Source organism: Glycine soja, chromosome 10 (genome assembly GCF_004193775.1).
Source record: "Glycine soja cultivar W05 chromosome 10, ASM419377v2, whole genome shotgun sequence".
Taxonomy (NCBI): Eukaryota; Viridiplantae; Streptophyta; class Magnoliopsida; order Fabales; family Fabaceae; genus Glycine; species Glycine soja.
In genome coordinates this window covers 43,084,705-43,108,181 of record NC_041011.1, presented here as the reverse complement: position 1 = coordinate 43,108,181, position 23,477 = coordinate 43,084,705, and the positions used below count along the sequence as shown (strand labels likewise).

Sequence of the window (23,477 nt, the reverse complement as noted above, 5' to 3'; positions counted from 1 at the left end):
ACATCCAGAAACAAGTGCGAAGAACACAACATGAAGTGCCACAAAAACACACATTTTGGAAGTCATCTTAATATATAGATCACTCTCACTAGCAATTAAATAAAAATAATACTAGTTGAGTACTAAAAGAACGTGTTTGTGAAAATTATAGAAAGGTAACTTTTATAGTACTAATTAGCCTAAAAGTAAATTGTGTCTTGACAAAGATCTTGAGACTTGATCTTTTTAATATCCTGATTCAATGGTGAGTTTGATTGACGAAATTAATCTAGAATTACTCAAAGGCTATTTATAACATTTGCACGTGGAATAGTAGATCAGATCGTAACTTGTCATAAGATATGTTTAATAAAGGATCAAATTGAGTTTATAAATCTTTCTTTAACTAAAATGACAAATTTCTGCGTGTGTGTGTGTATATATATATAAACACTACGGATCTTTAGGTAAAGGATATGATGACAATTTCTCTTCGCTGTATAACAAGAAAAACATTGAAAGTTTAATACAATTGATCATGATGAAATTTGTAAGGAAAAAAAAATAACAAACATGAAACAAAGAAGGAAAAAAAAACTACATAAATTTTTTACAGAAATTTAATTTGATACGGACAATTCTAAGAAATGTGTATATGAACAAGAACAAATAAATCTGCACCTGCTCGTACCCTGTCCAAGGCACTAGCTATTCTTAGTTTGCTAAACAGATTTGAGTGAAACCTCTCTAGAGCACACTATTAGTAGACATTTACCGCAACATGGCCTCATCAAATATTATACTGCTTGCATATTCAGTGACTGGAATCCATAGCCTTTGATTCATCTGCAGTTATGATGATATCCATTTAGGCCCAAAACCAAATGCATGATATGCCAAGTTTTGTTATGTTATCTATAACTATTAATAAAAGTAATTATCCCATTTCATGTACACATTTGCTTTTTCTAATTTACCCTTCAATTACTTTTAAAAACCTCTCACAATCACAAGTAATTACAGTCTAAAATAGCTTTTCAACATGGCAGTTATTACAACTACATAAAAAAAAAAACAGTTAAGGCACAATTCAAAGAGTGCCTGTTTTTCAACTAGTATAAATTAAGATTTATAATTTAATCCAAAGCAAGCTTCCCAAACAAACTTTCGAATCAACTTTGCTTAAACTCTTGGGTAGAAGTCCAAGAATGGTTCTATATTTTTCCAACATTTATCTCATCATTTAAGAGGCCATAAGGCTTTACCGTGTAACAATGCCAAGAACCACTTTTTATCTCAAAGAAATTTAATTTAATTATTATATATTATAAATGAAGGTCAAAAGGTTGAACACTTGCAACCAAGTCAAAAGCACCAATATTATTTCGCACTTTCATAAAATCTTAAGGTATTATATAGGCGGAGGTATGCAGTCATACCTTCACAAGTTGAGGGTATTACCTTGGTTACAGAGATTCATGAATGTTACATTCATAACATAAATGTTGACAGGAAAATTTTTATAATTATAATAACGAGTGTTTCACAATTAGCCTAAGTTTTACAATAAAGTGAGTCTATTTCAATGTATAGAGTATAGACTATAGAGAATGAACTCAGGTAAGGTGCTGGATTACTAAATAGAAATTTATTCCAAAAACCTCAGAACAAAAGATGAATTTTTGAGAAAAATCAAGTTTATAATGTAATTATAAGAGACATCGACATCCAGATGCTTGTGTAAACTAAACCACATTGATTAAATCAATATACATATATATATATATATATATATATATATATATATATACTGAACCTACCTTAATTAACCTCAGAAAGGGGCCTCAAGTGATTCTTCCCAGACATCTCCACTGGCATTTGACATATCTTCACCATCTTCTTCCATGGAAAGCCTAATATACTCTCTATGTGCAAAACGATCCCACTCTGTCAAATTTGGATCCTCACGTTCCTAAACAAAATACCCATGTCGTAATCAGAACTTGCTAAGATTACTAAGCCTTAATTGTTAGTGATATAGGATCTCAATCTTATTTTTACCTGACGTATGAGAAATGGATCACGAGTCTCGAAAGCAATAAACTTGTTGAGATTGAAAAGAATATTGAAAACATTTCCAGAAAGTTTGCTGCCTTTAACATCTCGTATTGTGATATATCCCTCATTCTGCAAACGTAGGACAGTTACCACTTGCTATACTGCAGAGGAGTGAAACAAAAACAAGTAAAAGAATCAAGACGCAAGAACAAGAACAAAGAAAAACCTCTGGTCCAATCATATCCACAATCTGACACAATATATCTTCAAACAGCACAGGCTCTTGGGCCATGCACTCCATCCGATGCAACTGCTCCTCATAAAAGAACTGCATTTCATTTGGTGTCAGCACTCCATTTCCATCCAAATCAATGCATTTGAACCTACAAGAATTTTTAAAAACAAATGTTGAGTTTCTATTAAATGCAGCAAATCAAATTCTGAACTTGCTACTGAAATACTGAATTTACAATCTAGAAATATATTGAACCCTTCAAAAACTTTGACTAAGCAGTGAGCTCCAATAATATGAGAACAAAAACTATTAAGTTAAATTATGCATGGACAACTTGTGCAAATGAGATGTTGACTAAATTAAAGGACATCACCAAATGTGTAAATAGCTACAGATGATAATGTGCTTATTATGCATCAGGAAATGCTGGCAACATACTCTACTATTAGTTGAAATTTATTAGAACTTGTGAAACTGTGTGTGCAGCTAATTAATCAGGGAATGGGAATCTGTTAGGAACCAACAGCAGGCTTCAACAAAGAAACCATTACAGGACTACAACCGAAGGCCCAAGAAACTGAGCCCATAATTCCAAACCAGAAATAATAAAGAGAGGGAAATTAGTTGTAGAGAGCAAGGAGCGGTCCAATATATGTAGAGAGGAGAGAGTATAGGGTCATGCGTAAGAAATTGATGGTTTTGGGAGCCAAGGGGATATTTTCTGGCTTGAGAGATCTGGTTAAGCTCTTCTTGTTTCTTCCTCATTACTTCCTTGCAGAAATAGAGAGTTTACGTTTTACTCACACAAGTTTCTATCAATTGATACTTTCATTGAGAGCCAATTGAAGTGAAATAAGTGTATTCAAACAATAGAAAATAAGTTGCACTCATTCGTGATCCAAGCTGTCATATATCAGTCAAGATGTATTGTTTTCTATTGCTGCTAAAAGGATCTTCAGTATTTAAGAAGGGTGGGAAGGATACCAGTATACGAGACTAGGTTCCGATGACTTATCTTCCTCAGCAAGTATAAAATAAACAAAATCTTCATAGTTCATCTTCCCTTCAATTTTACTGGTAAATTTCCTTGGAACCTGGCACAGTTTAAGCATACATAAGAAAAATATATTAAAATGCGTCAATATGGAACTGAAGATTTGATTGATTTAAGTAATCAATTCCCTTGTTTTGAAGTCATTATTCAAAGAAGGAAAAAATTGAAATGATTTGCAAAACAAATTCCACATTTGGGATACCTTAAAAATGAATAGAAATCATTTCGTTTAAGTAATTTACTTTATTACCCTAGAATATACAGATTGGGTAAACTAGTAAGGGCAAAATTATCAATTCAAATAATTAAAACTAAAATCAAACCAACCAAATTTCAGTGGATTTCTATACATAACTTAAAATAAATAAAAAAGGATTTAAAAAATCTAATTGATTATTATAACTTTTCAAATAAAGATTATAAATCAAATCAATTCATAAAATTTGTTGTTTCAAACACACTAACAATTTTCATATGAGGCTTGCTATAGCCATACACAGTAGAGCAGAGCTGAACTAGGCACATTGGCAAAGATTTAAAACACCAACAGACCTGAGAAAAAATTCTATCAACAATCCGATAGGTAAGAGAATGGTTCCCATATTTAATAAGGTTCTCTCTATCAATGAAAAAGTCATGATCTGTGTCGAGCTCCCAAAATTTGCAGTAAATGACATAAAAATGCTCATATGAGAAGTACCTGAAATTTCGTAAGATAATTAATGAAGCAAATACAAAGACAAGAAAATTTCAATTCTACAGAGAGAACTAAATTGAAAATGAAAGTCAATCATGGATTTGCAACAGCTTTGGGATCAAATTACTCAAGACTGAACATCAACCAAGCACAACAAGTAAGAAGAATAAAGGAAGTGGCCCACATATTAGAGTTGTGTTAGAGTAGTTACTGTTCTGTTATCCATTTCAAATAATAGTTGTTGACTCAGTTATTTTAGATGGTTAGATTTCTGATTTATATATATAGATGTAGCTAACAGAGAAAACATGATAACAGTCAGATTCAGAATTCAGGGAATCTCCATTTTCTCCCAGTCTTCTTTTCTGACCTTGAATTCTATCTTTGGTGTTTTGCTTGTCAACAAGGTTTTAAGAAAGTTTTGAACCCTATAATTAAAGACAATAATTTGGGTGATGGATTCTGGGAGAGATCGATTGCTAATTAGGATGATTAAACATTCCTGTATTATTCATCCAGTGATTCATATATATAGAAGCATAAGCCAAACGCAATTGATTCTATTAGGATGACCAAATATTCATGTGTTATTCCACCAGCAGTTGGTATAAATTGAGATTTATTTGGCATAAGCTTGTTCTTCAACCTGAAATGCTTCTATATTGTCTCTCTCTAACTCTTCCAAACTTCTTTTTTTTTGTAATTAAAAGTAAAATCAAGAAATGAAAAAAGAAAACATTTTCTTAAACTAAACAGACCCTTAATCTTTTTTGTTCTTAAGTTTTTAGCTAGCCTTTCACAATACAAGGGTAGGAAAAAAACAATTCAATGAATTCACTAATGGCAAGGAGCAAGATCATCACTTTCTCAAGGCAAGGACATTATTCTATACTCTATAGGAGTTCATGCCAACAAATAACAGAAGGAAATTTCCAGGACAAGGGCATGCTTTCAATAAAAAATCTAGTGATTTTCAGCTAAAAAGCCTTTACCTCAGTACTTTGTTAATATCCTCTTCCTCATCTACATGTAGCATTGCATCAATTAGGTTCCCACGTTTCAATTCCCTTAGTGTAAGTCGGCCATTTCCTGATCTATTCATGTAGTAAAATATTCTATGTATGACAGTCTCAGCTGTTTAAGAATAAAACATGTAGCAGTCAGAAATAGGCTGAGAACTTTTTGATAACAAATGTAGAAAAGGAATAAATACAAGAATATGTTAAAAAAAAAATCTTTAAGTTGAACCTCAGTAAGATAAAAAATCCTGGGACATTGTATATCTAATATGGCAATTCAATTGTGGTAATTATATTACAATGACAACCAACTCAGGCTAAAAAAGACTCTTGAAAGTTGAAATCCCAAATATAAACCCTAATCCCAAATCATAACTATGTTATTACTTTTTTTTTTGGCTTCCCAAAGTATCCTCCCACTAGGCAGGTGAGAGACTAATTTCCTAGGGTATGGTCAAGTTTCAAAGCAAGGAGACCAACACACGTTGGTAGATTATAACTTTATATAAATATCATACCCTCATAATGACTTAAGTAGTGGACATGGTAATCAAAATTTAAAAAAAAAAAAGAAAAAAAATTCAGATCTAAAAGAGACATCATGTATCTGTAAATAATTTTTTTGTTTATATATATAGTATCATTGAACGGCATTATTAATGTGTTAAAAATAAGATGTGTTTTATGTCATATTAGTGAGCCACAGGCCAGAGTTATACTGATATAATCTTGCAACCGTAGTTTATGTTTGAATTTTTATACAGACACAGGGAGCCTAATCTTTCAAAGATACAATCTACTACTCTAGTTCATTTGTTATCCATCTTTTTCTTGCACTCCCTTTCTAGATTGTTAGATGGAGCTGGTTTCTCAAAGGAACCCAAGCCAGCATCAGCTGCAGTGAAAAAAACAAATAAATAACAAAAAAAATGGCAATCTGTTTAAAGAGGTCAAATATCCTTTCCTAAGGCTGTACAAGGTGGATAATGGCCTGATTCAAAACAGAAAAGTTACAAACATCATACACATTAGGACAAAATGGTGTTTTAGGTTTTAGTCCAGGATTTGTTTATTTCGGTTCTGTTTTTCAAGATATTGGACAAAATTCAGATTGGTGGCTAGTGAATTGCTATTTGATGTTGGGTTGTTGATTTCTAGATGTGAGGATGCTGCTTTGTTCTTGATGTGAATTTTAGTGCTCTACTGCTCTGGTGTGATGTATCGGTATTTTTACTGAGATTTCCAATTCCAAATGAAGATAAACTGATATAAAGCACCCCATCATGGCTATTTTACAAATAGAATGTCAGACAGCCCCACATTCAATCATGCCCACTCCATAAGCAAAGAGTGGGGGGAAAAGAAAAAACTAAAGGAAATCATATCCTAATTGGAAAGTCTCATTCCTAGAAGTTCACTAACAAATTAACCCCAAAACAACATACTAATATTAGACATTCCAACCTTGCCTATCAGAATTAAATGCCCTCCAAAAATTTTAGGTGACACAAGTGACCAGGAAATCCACTGATTTACCTAAAACAGATTTTAAGAAATAAAGACACTTCATACACAACTGTTTATCTAATTAATAAGACCATACCATATCTTTCCTGAAATTCAGGCGTGCTTTGCAAAAACTCCAATCCAGGATGAGTGGACAATAGTTCCCTCAGGACAGGTTTGAAATCATCCTACAACCAAAATAGAAAATTTTAATATCTATTTTAAAAGCCCTTTTTAAATTCATTTGAGAGACAAAAAATAGCAAAAACACATAGGACAGGAGTACACGTATGGCAGCTTATAAAACAAAGCAAACCTGTACAAGGTATGCTCGATATGGTTGCTTCAGTATGGTATATATTTGTGTGGGTAAATCCATAGCTAGCATATTGCCCCGAATCCAATAGTCTATAAATTGTTCCCTACAATATATGTTAGGATTTAGAGACATTAGTTCAATAGGCGGTAATGCCAATACCAAATGTACTCAAACTGCTACATGGTAAATTATGATATCAAATCAGTTGACATTCCATTTCTCTAGGAAAGCCAAACATGGTCCATTAAGATAAAAGACATTTTACACAAACAATAAGAATCATAGTAAAAATCATAGTGCAAAAGTGAGGGTGATATCCATCCCAGCTGCATGTTGAAATTTAATGCTATTCATCTCAAAACAAACAAATAACTAAAAATGTAAAATGCTGAACAAGTATCAAAAGATCTTATAAGCATTCAACTTTATGCCCAAATGATATCTAGTAGGCAAGCAATTTCGCTCTTTAATATACTTATGCATAACAAACTAGTTAGCGGTAAGAAATAAATAACACTGACTAAGCAACTATCAAATGACTTGTAGAAGCACAATAAACTTCAGTCTCAAGAACAAATTAACAACTGCATTTTACACTTCTCCAGCCACGGTAGTCAAACTCAAGATACTCAGGAAGGGAAAACAGAATCTAAAATCATGGAATCATAACACAAATCATAAAATTCATACATATGCATAAAATAGCATATATAAGAGAAAAATACCTTTATAACAAACATCAAATACTTAATTAAGTCTAAATTCGTAATCATAAGCATAAGAAAGTCAATAAATAAATTCATACAAAACTCATAAATCAGTCATAAGTCACAAACAAAACAACTTAAGCTGTAAGTGCTTACTGCAGTACTGCTACTGTCTACTCCTAGTACAAAACACCAAACACTTAAATACTCCACCAAGCATCCCATACTACTCGATATGGGACTTAAGACACCCCATTATACTCAATTTCCTAATCCTATACAGACCCAACCCTCAAGGAGTATAACTCATTCATCCAGAAAATAAACAACTTTCAAAAACTCATTCTGTCTGCAAACATCTGGCAGCTCTATTTTTCTTACCATTTATATATCAAATGTATCAAAAGTAATATATATGATAGATTTAGAGTTAAAACTTCAAAATGCTTCATCTGATGCCATAATCTATTTAAATGAAATGATCCAATAAGAAATTCGGTACCTTGATATGGTTCCAGTAAAATTGACATCAATCTTTTTGAAAAGGGCAGTGGAGAAAAATGACGGAAGTTTGCAGAGCTCTTTTGTAAAAGACTTAAATTCTGCAAATTAGAATACAGATTAACAACAAAATTTGAAAAAAAACTGGTCTTTCCGCAGATAAAGCTATCATAATTGAGAATATAGAACTAATTAATTCATAAATACAATGTTCTCAATGGGAATTTCTCACCATGTAATTGTAGACCATCCAAATGACCATAAAATCGACTATCAATTTGATATAGGAAATGCTCTTTCATTTCACTTGGAGGTGGACGACCATTTTTGAAGTAGAACTGCAAGCATAATCGAAGTAATGCTAATACTGTAAAATAAGGAATTAATTCTTTGTACATATAACCAAAAAAATATAGAGAGAAAAAAATAAAGAATCAGTTAAGACTTAAGACAATAAAAAATACCTGCGGAATGACCTCCCTCTCCCTTACAGGCTCACTGGCTAATTTTAGTGGAGATCCTAATGAAGGACTATTTCTCTGTTTTGTGGTACGTGGGGAACCAGATGAACTGCGCGGTGAAAGTGGTGGTGTACTCCCAGCAGGAAACAAGGAAGGTAGAGAGTTGATTGACAGAGCATTTGTATTTGTTGAGTTCTCAAGTGCATTCAAAGGAGCTCCTGCCTTTGCATCAGCAAGCAATGACTTAACCTGTTTTCATATTGCATCAATGAAAATATTAAACAGATATAGATGAAAGGAACATACAAAAAATACACCAAGGAGAATTTTAAAAAATAATAGTGATGTTTTAAAGAAATAACAATTCAAAAATTGCATAGAATATCTCTAGTACTATTACTGCAAAACATAGGAAATCTATAGTCTATATAGCATCACTATTAAGTTCACACTATTATTGAGAAGTTTATTCCTTTTTAATGGTTATTTTAAGCTTCATGACAACCATTTAATGTATCTAAAATAAAATGCCCTATTCTGCTTTCAGGTGATTCTCACAGAACATTTATTCTATAAAATCACGTAGCTCAAAGTTCAGCCTTGTGTGAATCATGTGAGTGTTCAACCACTTCCACCACAATGCATAAGAATAAGAATATTTAACAAAGGAAGCAAGGAGCAGGGGAAACAAAAGGAATATTCATCCCAGTCATCAAGGACTGGAAAATAACATAGAATTGTTTGTTTTATTAAATAAGCATGAAGGACAAAATTCCCCTTAATACTTAATCCAGGCCAGGCCGCCAGGCGAATCATTGATTTTCAGATAGCACAGAAGACTCATGGTTTATTTTCCTGAATAGTTTTAGGACATGAAAAAGTAAATTACAAAGAGTAATGTATCCCCTTAACCTACTATTGACTAAGAAAGGAAATAAAAGAAAGCCTCAGATTTTCATTGTCAATACTATGCTAAATAAGTCATATTTCAATAGTCAATACATCCAACATTGTTATGGTTCAAGAATTAGAGTGTTAGGGCACGTTTGTTTCCTATTTTTGAAAACTGATTTCCGTTTTTAAAAACAAAAAATATAAGGAAAATAACTTGTCTGATAAGATTAGTTTTTGAAAACCATTTTCAAAACTAATATCTCTTGTTTAGTTTTTAAAACCAATAAACCAAAACATCTCTAAGTTGTTTTGTTTCTATTACCAATGTAATTTTACATCTTCCCTTACTGCTACTCTCTAAAACTAAGTTTTAGAAAGTTGTTTTAAAAATAGTTTTTAAAAACTAAAAAACAATAATACAATCAAAACAAACCCTTACCTTTCCTCATTTTGTTATTGACAAAGATCTTTCTCCTTTCCCTACTCTAGTTATTACTCAAATATTATTTCTATGATGTTTCTACAGGGAAAATAAATAAACTCCCTTTTAATGTATCATGCTGGAATCTAAATTTAACTAAAATATGGATAGCACACTCCTCCAGTGTCCAGATGAACTCCCAATCAAAACTTAATAGTTAGCAACTTTTAAATAATTCAATTTAATCTAATTGCTATTCTCAAACTAGGGCAGCAAATGCAGCCTCATAGACATAATTGGCATATACATCTAAGCACCACCACTTGGGAAATCTCATAATAACATTATCAATTGGCATTCAATAAATGCTGGTGCTTAAGATGGCTTATGATAAACTATAACCATCAAGCTACAAAGTATCAATAGAACTTCAACATTACAAGTCTTCCCCTCACATGATCTAGCATGAAAGCATATCAGCATAAGCAAAGTAGTCAAACTCAAATTTTTTACTCACTCAGGAAGGGAAAACAGAACTGTAAATCGTGGAATCAAAACACAGCATAAAATTCTACAAGATTCATAAAATTATATAAATGCATATAACAAAACATAAATAAGAGAAAAATACCTCTATAACACACATCAAATACTTAAGCTTAAATTCCTAATCATAGCATATGAAAGTCAATAAATAAAGTCATGCAGAACAAGCTGTAAGTTCCTCCGCAGTACTGCCAACTCCTAGTACAAAATGCCAAGACATGAACACCGAGACCTCTAATTTAGATCATCCAAATTAAAATCATAATCACTAAAGAGATTGCCATTTCTTCTATCTTCTCCATCTCCTTCATCACAGCAACAACGAAATAGATAAACAGACCAGAAAAGTCCAGCCAGACAAACAAAACCAGAAAAACAGCAAACCAGAGGGTAGAGCTGCAGAGTAACAAAACAGAACCAGATTAAAACAGAGAAGAGCTCTGGATGCAGTGAAGTCAGGCAGTAGTTTTGGGGGAGGATTGTGAGAGGTTGAAAATGAATACAAGCAGTTGTTTTTCTCGGTTCTCTTAGTGTTGGGGTTAGTGAGCACTTGGTTTGTGAGCATTGGGTTTACAGGCTTAGGTTTGTAGAAGCCCAAAATGGGCAAAACACTTTTAAACCTGACCCGTCAAGCAGAGAAAAAAAAACTACAATTCTGCCAAGTATATGATTCTGCGGGCCAATTCTTCCAATTCTACAGATTTTCAGTACTAAGGTCACGTCATGAACTCGCCCAGGCACCAAAAAAGCATGAAATCATGTGTCTCTAGAACCCCTCTATCAGATGGTGATTAAAATGAACACAAAATAACAGTTGTTTGTCTACTGTCAGAACTGGTATTCAAGACATTGGAGACTACCTTTTCTATGGTTAGGTCATCGGAACCTTAAAGTTCCATCAAGGCACTGAGCAGGAGATGGAAAGGGTCATTTATTGTGTTTAAATTATAAAAGCATAACTGGATAGTACCGTACTACCGTTTTGACTTTCGAGATCAGAGAATCAGAAACCTCTGCCAAGTGGCAATGAATTCAAGGTTAGTATTGTACACGACAAAGCTAAAGCTACTGCACAAGGAAGAAAAGAAATGCTCAAGAAACAAGTTAATCACAAAAGAGAATTGAATACAAATACAATCATGTAGCTCAAGGGATTCACAGTCTCCAGCAAGATAGAAACACATTTTACAGTTGGTTTAGATTATTTTACTATTACAGAAGTGTTCTGTTTTTACAGTTGATTTAGATTATTAATTATTAATATCTCCAGTCACATTTTAGTTCAATTCTGCAAACTGAAACCCCCGTGTAACAAAAGAAAAGCACTCTCAATTTGGGGATTAAAAAACTCTACACATCTTACTCTCTCTCTGCACCATGTCCACTAGTCAAGTGAATAACCAAAATCATTGATTCATTCATTTATAGAAAAGCATAAGTGGTTCAGTTCAAATGAACTACGTATGTATGTAGTGTGTACCAGGCGACAAGTATCTGGAAGCGAAAGCCACTGTGTGAATAGCTCCTCAACAACATAAGGACTCGATTTCAGTGCAAAAGGAGACACCTCCGGAAGCTGCAACAAATCTGGGTCCAAAGACACCACCAACTCCTCAGTTTCCTCCACATCCATCACAACAACACAATTCTCTACCTCTCATGCACTCACCAACCCTAATTCAATCACAAATTCCACAACCCCCGCCAAAAACCCTAAACCCCACTTTTTCAACAATCACTCCGATTCCTCCCCCTACCCTACCCTTCTTCTACCCCTTGAGTCGGCAAAACCCAGTAGCCAAGTTACGAACTTTCAGCAAAAAACAATCATGGGTACCGGAGAACAACAACAACACAGAGGGTCCTGTTGCTTCTCTTCATCCAAACACGAGTAGAAAATGAACACGGCCCAGAATTGAAAAATTCGGAGAGGGAAAAAATGGTTTTGGTGAGAATCAGAGAAGAAAAAATTTGAAAAGGAGGAGAAAATTGGAGTGTGAAATAAAGGGAAATGAAAAATTAAGAAAAGAGAAGAAAACCCTTGTTTGGTTTCGAGGTTTGAAAAGAAGGAGTGAGGAAGAGAGGAACGAAAAAAAAAAAAAAACAAAACGGTAGTGAAGAGATGAATGAGAAAACAAAAGAAAAGGGAAATGAAAAGAGAAGAAGAGGTAAAATTATAAAACAGTAGAGAGAGTTGTATTTATCTGTTGTGTCCGTGTGCTGTGGTGTGCACGCGCACTGTACCAACTGAAACTGCCGAGAGAGAGCGAGTGAGTGAGTGAGTGAGTGAGTGAGTCATTATCTTTTACTACACCGGAAGAATATTTTTGAATTTTTTCGGGTGGGAAAAATAGAGAAAACTATTTTTGTCCGATGATATGACGGAACTATTTCTTAAGATGATTTGTTAATAACATAAAATAAATAAATATTTTTACTTTCATTTTGAATTTAAAAAATAATGTTTAATATAAAAATTTAATTATAACTAATATAGGACAATATTTAGATATAATATTTTTAATATTATTCTTTAATTAAAGTATAATTTCACTTAAATTAAAACTATGATCAAAATTGATATTAAAGGTTGATACTTTTTATCAAAGAAAAACTTTTGTTTTTATTAGAGAAGAGCATTAAAAAAATTTAAAGGATTATACTTTAAGTTTTGTTTTTTGATACATTGTAATTCCAAGGAGTTGCATGGAAAAAAAAAGTACTTGATTTGACCTTCTTTAATTGGCATTTTAGAATAAACATTTTATATGTCTATATTTTAAAAAAATTGAAACCTTTAATTATTTTTACACTAGTCGCTTTATTGTGAGGTCAAATAATAAATTAATAAGAAGTTCATAGTCCAAAGTTAAATTGTTAAAAAAAAATTCAACGTTAAAGTGAAATTATCTTTTACATATTCTCACTCTATATATATTCTTTAAATGTTTCAATACATTAATAATAATGATCATCTTAATGATCATCTTATCTTTTTTTTATGTTAGATATTATGATATATGTTTCTCATATATATATATATATATATATATATATATATATATATATATATATATATATATATATATATATAAACTAATGAAATCATTAAGTCAACTATTTTAGATTAATACTCATGAGCTATTAAAATATTATGCTTGCTTGAGTTAATACATTATGATAAGACAATTCTCTCACCTTGTCATATTTCATTAACCATTTAAAAATTTATTTTATAACTAAGGTTGGTTAAAAATCAATAAGGCATGATTAAGAAATATTTTGTCCTCTCCTTCTCTCCACTCCCCCATCTTTTTTCTCCTTAAGCGTTCTGTTCGCACTCTCATCAACACTCTTTGCGCTTTTCATTTTTCAATGGCAACTCATGATTCAAGTTATGATCGCATCTCCATTCTTCAGTGAAAAAGGTATATCCAGAAATTTAAAATTTTAAATAAACAAGTATATTGATTATATCTTATAATTTATGTAAAATTTGTCTTTTTAAAATTAGAAAATAAGAATACACATACCCTTCATTTGAATTATAATACCTTGCACTCTTAATCCACTTAAAGTAAGGTAGATGCACATTTTATTCTTCGATTTACATGTTTATTTTTTAAATAAAATAAAAAAGAAAAATTGAGTTCTCTTCCCACATATTTAATTATAGAAAAATAGAAATAAAAAAGTTTCATAATGTATAATGCCATATATACCCTTTACCTTTTTTATTTTTAAGTATATTATTATTATCTAAATAAAAGTCGTCTCATTGATTAGGAAATATAAATTATTATTTATGTCTCACTACTCTTCCATTTTTATTGACTCATGAGAGGAGAAAATTTGGCATAAAATCTAATGCATTTTATTTCTTTATTAACTACTATATTTTTCATATATTAATTAACCAAACCATTGAAAACCCATACTTTCTCTCGGTGTTTTCTTTCTTACTGCTAACTTTTTAGGGTTTCAGACAAAGATCTTTACTAATAATCCTTTATAGTTTATACTCCTAAGTCCTACCAACTTTTCTTTCGATTCCAACTCTTGGTTCAAACTTTCATGCAGTCAACCAAGTAGCATTGATTGTTATGCATTAGATGGCATAGAGTTCTTACATGGCAGTAGGCTAGCTTCACTATAAAAGCTTAGGGTCTGTTTGTTTGTCAATTGTCATTGTAACTAACTTAGTATATATCTGCAAAGTGAAAATGATCATTTTCTTTGGTCGTGCTTCGTAAATCACAGGTTGATATTACATTTGGAATTTGTGTTGTGCCGAGATAAAAGATAATCAAACATGACGCGTTTGGAAGACAATTTGCTGTTTTGAATAATTGAATTTATATAATTGATTTTATTTAAAAATAATATTGAAGTAATAATTAACGTTCAGGTTATACTGAACTGAATTTTTTTTATAGAAAACCTCAAGTTCAAATCTTTTGGAGAGAAAAAATTGGATTGAGAGAGAATCATTTCAATTTTTCAACAAATGTTAATTATCTCCATAATTAATAAATACTTTACATGAAGACAAAAAATAAGTTTTTTATATTTAAAAACTTGGCTTGATTGTATTTTACTTTCATTATACTTTTTGTTTCCAAAGTTTTATAATGTCACAAATTTTGTTTTCATTTTATTTTGTGATTTTTGTCTCACTTTATAAAATATCATGGATTTTGCTCTCACATAGAAAACTTATCACAATTAATTTTTTTGGCAAATTTTCTTTTAAACTGTCACAATTAAGATAATTTTGTGATTTTTTTTATTAGTTGTGATGATTTTTTTATGTGAAGACAAAATTTGTGATTTTTTTAAAGGGAAAAAAATTTGCAATTAAGTCTTACACTTTTTGTTCCCTACGTATTGCAGTTGTGCAAGCTTGATCTCTCATATTTCAATTGAATTAATTTTAATTTTCATTTCTTACGATGATGTATTAAATAAACTAAGAGTACAATTAAGTCATTTCAATACATGTATGAGACAAATTACTAATTGTCATGCAATCAACATATCATCTAATGTCATGTTAGTAAAATTATACAATTATAATATTTAAGTGACTTAATCCGTGCAATTAATATATAAGAGACCAAGATTGCATAATTATATTACTAAAGAAACCAAAATTGTAATTAAACCTAAATTTTTTTATCCCAAAAGCAAGTTTGTAGTAAAATTCTTACTCATATTTTTTTTTCTTTTTAGTCAAACATGCTTTAAAGAGCAAAAGCAATTTCGATTTGAAATAACTATCATTATTTTTTTTTTCAGAATCACATCCACTCAACTCCAAGTCATTTCTCGACCCACCATTTTTTCAAACTTGCTATAAATTTTCTTGTTATTTGTCTTCTACGTGTTGGACGAAGGACCACTTTCTTATTACATATTTGAAAGTTTGTTTCTAGGTTTGCTGGTTGTTTTATAAAAAAAAACGAATTTGTATAAGCTGCTCCTTGGATTACTAATTTACAATATAAGGCTATGTAACTGTCAAAGTCGTGATTCAATTGAATCTTCCCCAGACCAATCAAGATATAGTGAAGCCCACCAATTGACAACTATCAAGAACATGTGGGATCACCGCCAAAGCACTCACCTCCAGAGACATTGCTCACGACAAATCTCTGAATAATCAATTCAGCAGCACCCCTCAACATCAAAGTTCCCCCCTTTCCTTCCTTCATCGAAGCTTATAAGAACATCTTGCCAGACACTTAATTATGTTGCTAAATTTCAGTGATCTCAAACCTGATCTAGCTCGCCTTCGCTCGAACACTTTGGAGGCATTCTAACTTATCGAAATTGCTAATTACACAACGCATCAGTCAAACTGGCTAAAATGCACATCAATTTTCTCCTATCCATAACCAGAGCCAACAATTGACAATTTCATTCCCTCAAATGTACATTGGAACCAAATAGACGGGGTGGGTATAAAATATGCATAGAAAGGGTGCAAAACATCCAAAAGCATTTTTGCAGATTCTTTTCCTTTCCTTCAACAGAAAAATAGAGGATGTATTTATTACAAGTAGCCATATATTAACAAATTCCTTAAGTAACATAGTATCTCTTCATGAATGGGTCCATGCTGAAATAATCATGGAAGAACATCTGAAGAGGTATAGAAGAGTCTGTCAAATCTTCAGGAACAAGTTTCAATGAGCTTTTTAGCCTTGAAAGGACCCAACATTGGATGGAAATATACAAATGTAATCAACATGTGTAGACATCTCAAAGGAAAGGTATCAGGGCAGAACTAAGACCCTTGAAACAAGAAATCTGCTGACCACACAGTTCTTCATTTCCTTTTTCCTGAACCAAGTGACAGGAGTTCAAAGCTCCTGAGTGTATCATCACGACCACCTCTTGTTGCTGAAGCCCGTGATAAAGATGTTTTGGATTCAAAACCAGGTTGAAGTCTCTGAGTTGTTGATAGTCGGCCACTGCTTAAGACCAGTCGGCTAGAACGGCTTTCACTAGGCTCACCAGAAGAGCTTGGCCGGCTGCTAGACAAGACAGGCTTTTTTGAAGAACTGCCATTACGAGAAGAGCTGCGAGGCCTCTCAGAATTAGCTTGCTGCAAAGGATAAGTGTTACATGACAAGAAGATTAAGTATAAGCAGTCCCATGTTGAAGTTTGACGGTAACCAATTCATAGAGAGAAAACAATAATGACAGATACTAACCACGTCTTTGGAAGATGGCACATCATCTGAAGACTTATGCCTAGAAAGCTCACTATGTAGAACAAGTCCAGAGCCATTCCTCCTTGCAAATGCCTCAACTGCACCTGAGAAACCCCCGAAAACATAGGTAAAAATCTTTTGCTGATGAAAGCCTTTCTCATACAATTTGTAGAATTGAAATAATAAACTACTTTGTCGTGCACAATGTACAGACATATTTTTTGAAAGGTGGAAATAATCGGTTTCAAAACTGTTGGCAATTGAGATTTTTCCAAGCTGTTATTATAAAATATTTTAATGTCTCTGCAGTTTTTGTGGTTGCTTGTAAGTTTGTTTAAAGTTTGCTTGTGCTCAGAACAGGAACTTTTAGCTGTTTGCTTTAGTTATAGCCATAATTTGCTTTAGTTATAGCCATAACAAGTTCAAAGTGTGCAAATCTGAAATATATCATATCAGTTTTTGCTCCTCTCTTCTTTATACGTTTATATTTTTGCTGTCCTGATGTTCTGTTTCTGGTTTTTAACAAAAACAAATCATGAGAATGAAAGCACATAAACAAAAAAAAAAAAATAGAACTTTAAGGATTATTAATATACAGGACATTAAAACTATTTATCAGCATAGCAGTAATTGCTTAAAATAATAAATTTCAGATCTAGCTGTAGCAGGATGAAACCTGAAGGCCGTTCTATTCTCTCCCCTGATTGTCCTGGGTTTATGACTGGTTTCCCACTTGGCTGTTGAAAATGCAGCAAAAAAAATGATTAACAAGAACCTTTACTTTTCGCTAGAAATGTAATGAAACCACACTAGTTAAGAAGTACTCACTCGGGCTCTAGAACTGGATCCAATTTGAGGATACTTCAGCATAGTCCAATCAAATACATAATCAAACTGATAACCTGTAAAAGCAAGATTTTCAAAGCCTAATAGAATTTCATTACTCATTAAGAAACATATATATATATATATATATGAAGCTAACCTTCTCGGATAAATAGGTCCCGAAAGAGTCTCTTAAGATAAGAATAATCAGGCTTATCTTCAAACCGCAATGATCGGCAGTAGTGGAAGTATGATGTGAATTCCAATGGATATGACTTGCATAAGACCTGTATCAGAAACAAATACAATAAATTCTTTGCATCATATAATATTGGAGAGAACTAATTTACTGCACAACCAATTGTACCTAGTTAAAGAAAAAACAATATACATGATGCAGAAAAATGCAAGTAGAGAACAAATTCTACTGATGACTAAATCAGCTAAAAGCCATTAATCATCCTAAGATGAATAAAGCTTTTTCCATAATTATTCTAATCAGGGACAGATCCAGGAGTGTATAAAAGGGGGGCCGAATTTTTTTACATAATTATTTAAATATTTAAGATTTAAAAAATAATTGTTCAATAAATAACAGGCTTAAAAAAATACTTCGCATTGATATGATGTACTACTAAATTTTTTTCAAGCAAATATCAACTCATATACATTTTCTTTTATTAATATTTTTTTCTTTTTTCTTTTTTTTTTCTCATGTATACACAAAAGGTCCTAAGGGAGGGGGCAATCCCCCTGCTTGCCCCCCCATGGATCCGTCCCTGATTCTAATCATTAAAACTTTGACATAAAAGCTTCTTGTGAGCAAGTAATAATACCTCTATTGGAGTAAGCATCTTCTTCTCACTTATCTTGTCATATTTTTGCTTTTTGGTGCCAGCTCTCAAGCCTTGCCATGGGAGACTGGAAAACAATTGCCAAAAACAATGTTAAAATACAATGATAAATGTTATTGCAGGAAAAAAAAATCAGCAACTCAACCAACCTTCCTCTCAAAAAATACATGAGCACATATCCGAGAGATTCTAGATCATCTCTTCTGCTTTGTTCTGCAAGAATTATCAGAACAAGATATACTATAAACTTATGTCCATTTTTAGTTAAAAAAATTTAAGAAAATCTTATTGATTAGTAGGTGCAAGCCTGCAGCCTCACTCACCAACTCCCAGATGAGTATTAACACTTGCATACCGAGCAGTTCCAGTGAGATTTTTGTTTTCCCTGGAAAAAAAAAAGTACAGTGATCATTTGTAAAAGAAAAGGAGAGGAATGTGTACACCAATAATTATTTTATATATTAAAATATACAGGTTCAAAGGAAGACACACGAGACCACAGGAGCAGGTTCAAGTTTTAGAATATTATTTTTGATTTTGGTTCAGGTTCAAAACTAGTAAAACTCAAATTTCACCCACCAATTTAACCCCTAGCAAGCCTGTTAGCAATCCCAGGCCCATCACCACAGCTATATGATAGGACAGTTATGCATCTGAATTATTAGTGTTTGTGTAGTATTGTTTAGGCACTTATGCATTTGTGTGACATTGTACTTTGTATATGTATACTCAAGGAATGAAATCAAAACAAGCTGCAGAGCCCGCCCAACAAAATCTCAAATATATTACCTGTATGGAATATGCTTGTGAGTTTGAAGATCCCGATACTTTTTTGCCAGGCCATAATCAATTATGTATACCTGCAATGTATAAAAAAAAATCAGAAATTTTGAGATAAGATTTCAGTCACCGATATCAAACAGTGGTAACTGCAATACAAAAGCAAAACCAACCAAGTTTTTTTATACATGACACCTGTCTAGCAGTAAGCAAATTCAAAGACACATTGTCAACTGACCTACTTTTTCTTTTCTTTTTTTACCTTGGTGCAATAACTAATTGTGATGAGTGATGACTAATGATGCATGAAGATTTATGAAAAAGGAAAGAGAAAACATTGATGAAGCCAAGGTAAAAAAATTAAAGGGTCTTGAGTCAAAGAGAGAAATATGTTACCAAGAACTAAATATTTCACTCAAAATTAGAGACAAGAATATCAAACAATCAGTTAAACAAGTGTTATGAAGATTTATATCAGCTAAGTGAATAAAATTATATTGAAGACGAGAAATTTACTAATTCTGTCGATGGTCCCTTGAAGAATAGAAATATCTGAATAAAATAATGCATTGGGCAAGTAGGAAAACTCCCATAAAGAAGGTTTACAATAGGAGGAATAAGGGGGAGAACAGTATACTAGAATCCTAAGGAATGGGTAACAGTAACTACAACCCAATAGACAATTAATTGTAAAGTCAGAAGATAATGAATAGGCTTTGCTCGATAGATAATTAATCGCAACAGTCAGGAGAGAATAAATAGGGATCAACCAATAGACAATTATGTTTAACAAACTGGAGAGAATAAATAGGGAGCCTTATTTACATTTACAGCATCCAAAAAAAATAAATTACATATCCTATGGCTACTACACTAGAAATTTATTGCAACGTTGAAGTCTACATATATCCATAATGTGAAAGAAAAACCTTAGATCATAATCTTAAATCATAATTTAAACTACTTCAAAATACAAGTGAGATGTCATGCATAAGCACCCAACCAGATAAGGCTAAATTCAAATAAACGTGGGATCCACAATATACCTGATTTGCCTTGCGGCCTAAGCCCATTAAAAAGTTGTCAGGCTTTATATCACGATGCAGAAAACCCCGAGAGTGCATGTACTCAACTCTGTTTATCTAGGTGAGCCAAATAAAAGAAGAGTAAAGAAACAGCAGCTGTCTGTTTAAAGTTTAGTTTTCTTGAAATGAAAGTCATACTTACTAGCTGATCTGCCAGCATCAGAACTGTTTTCAGGGATAATTTTCTATTGCAATAGTTAAACAAGTCTTCAAGACTTGGCCCAAGGAGGTCAATAACCATGACATTGTAGTCACCCTCAACTCCAAACCATTTTAGATGGGGTATACCAGCTTCAAAAAAAGAAAAGAGGTCATAAACTACTAATTTCACTTCATGACAGTAAAGAAAATGAATACATGTCTTGTCCGCAAGAAAAGAAGTTGAAGTATAAATTGGAAGGAAAAAAAGAATGAAAGGATGAAAACTTACTTCCCCCTTGAAGAAGCATATACAGTTTAGACTCATAGTGAAGCTGTGGGTGCTTGGTTTTCACAGATTCCTGATTAACAAAGACAATTGGGAAGAAAGGTAATAGTTAAACTTTGAAATTTGAAAAAGCTATCTTACAAATTGTCACAATACTCAGGCAGTAAAATACAACAGATCCAAATATCTGTATTATGAGATACTTTACAGAAAATAATCAAGAAAAATAAAAGTCACAAAGTACAAAGCCAAGACTTGCACTAATGATTTAAAGCAACCAATACTCAGGCAGTAAAATACAACAGATCCAAATATCTGTATTATGAGATACGTTACAGAAAATAATCAAGAAAAATAAAAGTCACAAAGTACAAAGCCAAGACTTGCACTAATGATTTAAAGCAACCAAATATTGAGTTGAGACAGCATCACAGCAACAGTTGTTTAAAAGGTCAAGCTAATAAAAAAAAAAGATTCTGGCCAAATAAGTGTGCATTATTATTGAAACATGAAACAGCATGTCAAATAATGTATGCAGTTCAAATCTTAGACTACAATAATTTATCTTTTCCTCATTTGCCAACATATACACAAATACAGTCTGATAATCATATGATCATCTAAGGCATATTTTAGGCAGGGGCGCTGAGTACATTATATATAATTATATAAATACAGAAATAGTCTCTGATGAGTTATCACACCTACTAAAAAGCATGACTTTTCAATTTATTAGTATATCTCTATGGGATTTCACTGCTGTCAGATGTCACAAAGGAATCTACCAATACCCTTTTAAATTTTTCACCAGCAACATTTCCAATTCAACAGTTATCCTAAAACCCCCTTTCTTCTCAGTAACACATGGCAAAAGAAGCATGCACAATATCGCAAATATTCCCCTAGGTCAGCTGAAGGTCAAGCAACCAGTAAACAAAAGCATACCAATCACTTCACTTCCACAACAAAAAAATCCATCTATGCACTATGAAAAACAAAAACATTATAAAGACTTCCAAGCATTTAACAATCCCAAACACCCAATAGAACTCAATGATTGAACTCACCAGCTTGACAGCCACTTCCTCCCCACTTTGCACATTAACACCTGAAACAAACAAAAGCACCAGAGGATCAAAAGAGGTGCAAAGACCAAATGCTAATGTTATAAAAGCAATACTCATAAAGTGCTTACCTAAGTAAAGCTCTCCAAACGATCCACTCCCAATCTTCCTCCCAAGCTTGAATTTTCCACCAATAACATGATCCATGATACAAGCCCAATCTCTTGATCCTTAACTAATTACAAAAGCACTCAACTACACACCTCAATTTTTTTTTTTAAATTTTTTTTTGCCTTATCCGAGTATCTCATAAACGATTCATCTTTATTTACAGCACAATCTCAGATCCACCGAGATTTACCACTAACACAGAGATCCGAAGGTGTATTTAACAACTAAAAAATTCAGGCTATACTAACCCCCAATACTTCAAAAACCAACAAAAAAGAAAACTTTTGATCAGCGAAAATAAGATCAAAAACTAGAATCTACAAAACACCCATTGCTCGGCGAATCGAAGCACAATCGCGATTCTGGGGTCACTCAAAGAAACCACTTTTCCTCTTCATCGGAGAAATAGCTAAAATAGTGAAAAGGGTAGGACAAAAATCGCAGTAACAGTGAGTAGATAAACTAAATTGTGCTCTATAGCCGCCAATAGTGTGAAAATTTGGGAAAGTGTAGAAGGAAGAGGGAAGAAGAATCTAATGGGTACGATAATCTCGGGCGACGAGGGGTGATAGATTTGGCATCCACTTTCGGATCTGTCTTTGAGGACAGTGAGTGGATTTTGTAGGGAAAAATTCAGATTCGGGAAAAGAAAAGAAAAAGAAAAGAAAGTGAGATGAGAATGAGAGATAGAGAGAACATAGAAAAGAAAGAAAGGCTAAATGTAAGGTTAGAGGAGGAAGAAGATGAACGACTGTCCAAACTCAAGCTAGTGACACGATATTATATGATTATTTATTTATTTATTTTACTTTTAAATATTTTCTTTTTTATGCATATGAATATAAATTTTAAATAAAGGGTATTGCATAAATCATAGATCATAAATCATTATAATAGGTTATTTAATCATAAATTATTATATTTATATATATGATAAATTTATTAATTCTTATAATAATTATTTTAAAATTTAAGTTAACAGTGATTTTTATTTATTGATAACGGAAATTTTGTTATCCTAATAGTGCATATTCATTAAATTATTTTATTTAAATATATTTTTTGTGTAATTTTTTTATATGATCGTTCAATTAAAAAACATGTATGAAAAAACATGTATGATGTATAAGTTAAACTTATAGTGACTTCTAATTA

At 32.4% G+C, this 23,477-nt stretch overlaps 2 protein-coding genes across 2 annotated transcripts; both read right to left on the bottom strand.

Annotated features, from left to right (window-relative positions):
- Positions 1-456: 456 nt before the first annotated feature.
- On the bottom strand, positions 457-12,542 carry LOC114372052 (serine/threonine protein phosphatase 2A regulatory subunit B''beta-like). The gene is made up of 13 exons (XM_028329441.1): positions 11,878-12,542; positions 8,540-8,785; positions 8,308-8,413; positions 8,077-8,176; positions 6,865-6,970; positions 6,646-6,736; positions 5,016-5,157; positions 3,879-4,026; positions 3,257-3,366; positions 2,264-2,420; positions 2,041-2,166; positions 1,800-1,951; positions 457-825 (listed from the first exon to the last, which is right to left on the bottom strand). The coding sequence occupies exons 1-12, from the start codon at positions 12,028-12,030 to the stop codon at positions 1,811-1,813; spliced, it is 1,626 nt and encodes a 541-aa protein (XP_028185242.1). The 5' UTR covers positions 12,031-12,542; the 3' UTR covers positions 457-825; positions 1,800-1,810.
- A 3,749-nt stretch (positions 12,543-16,291) lies between these two features.
- Positions 16,292-23,070, bottom strand: LOC114371032 (casein kinase 1-like protein 10). The gene is made up of 14 exons (XM_028328432.1): positions 22,283-23,070; positions 22,155-22,195; positions 21,091-21,160; positions 20,803-20,951; positions 20,622-20,717; positions 19,585-19,655; positions 19,119-19,180; positions 18,945-19,008; positions 18,778-18,862; positions 18,102-18,228; positions 17,945-18,018; positions 17,793-17,853; positions 17,117-17,220; positions 16,292-17,007 (listed from the first exon to the last, which is right to left on the bottom strand). The coding sequence occupies exons 1-14, from the start codon at positions 22,356-22,358 to the stop codon at positions 16,729-16,731; spliced, it is 1,359 nt and encodes a 452-aa protein (XP_028184233.1). The 5' UTR covers positions 22,359-23,070; the 3' UTR covers positions 16,292-16,728.
- Positions 23,071-23,477: the final 407 nt, after the last annotated feature.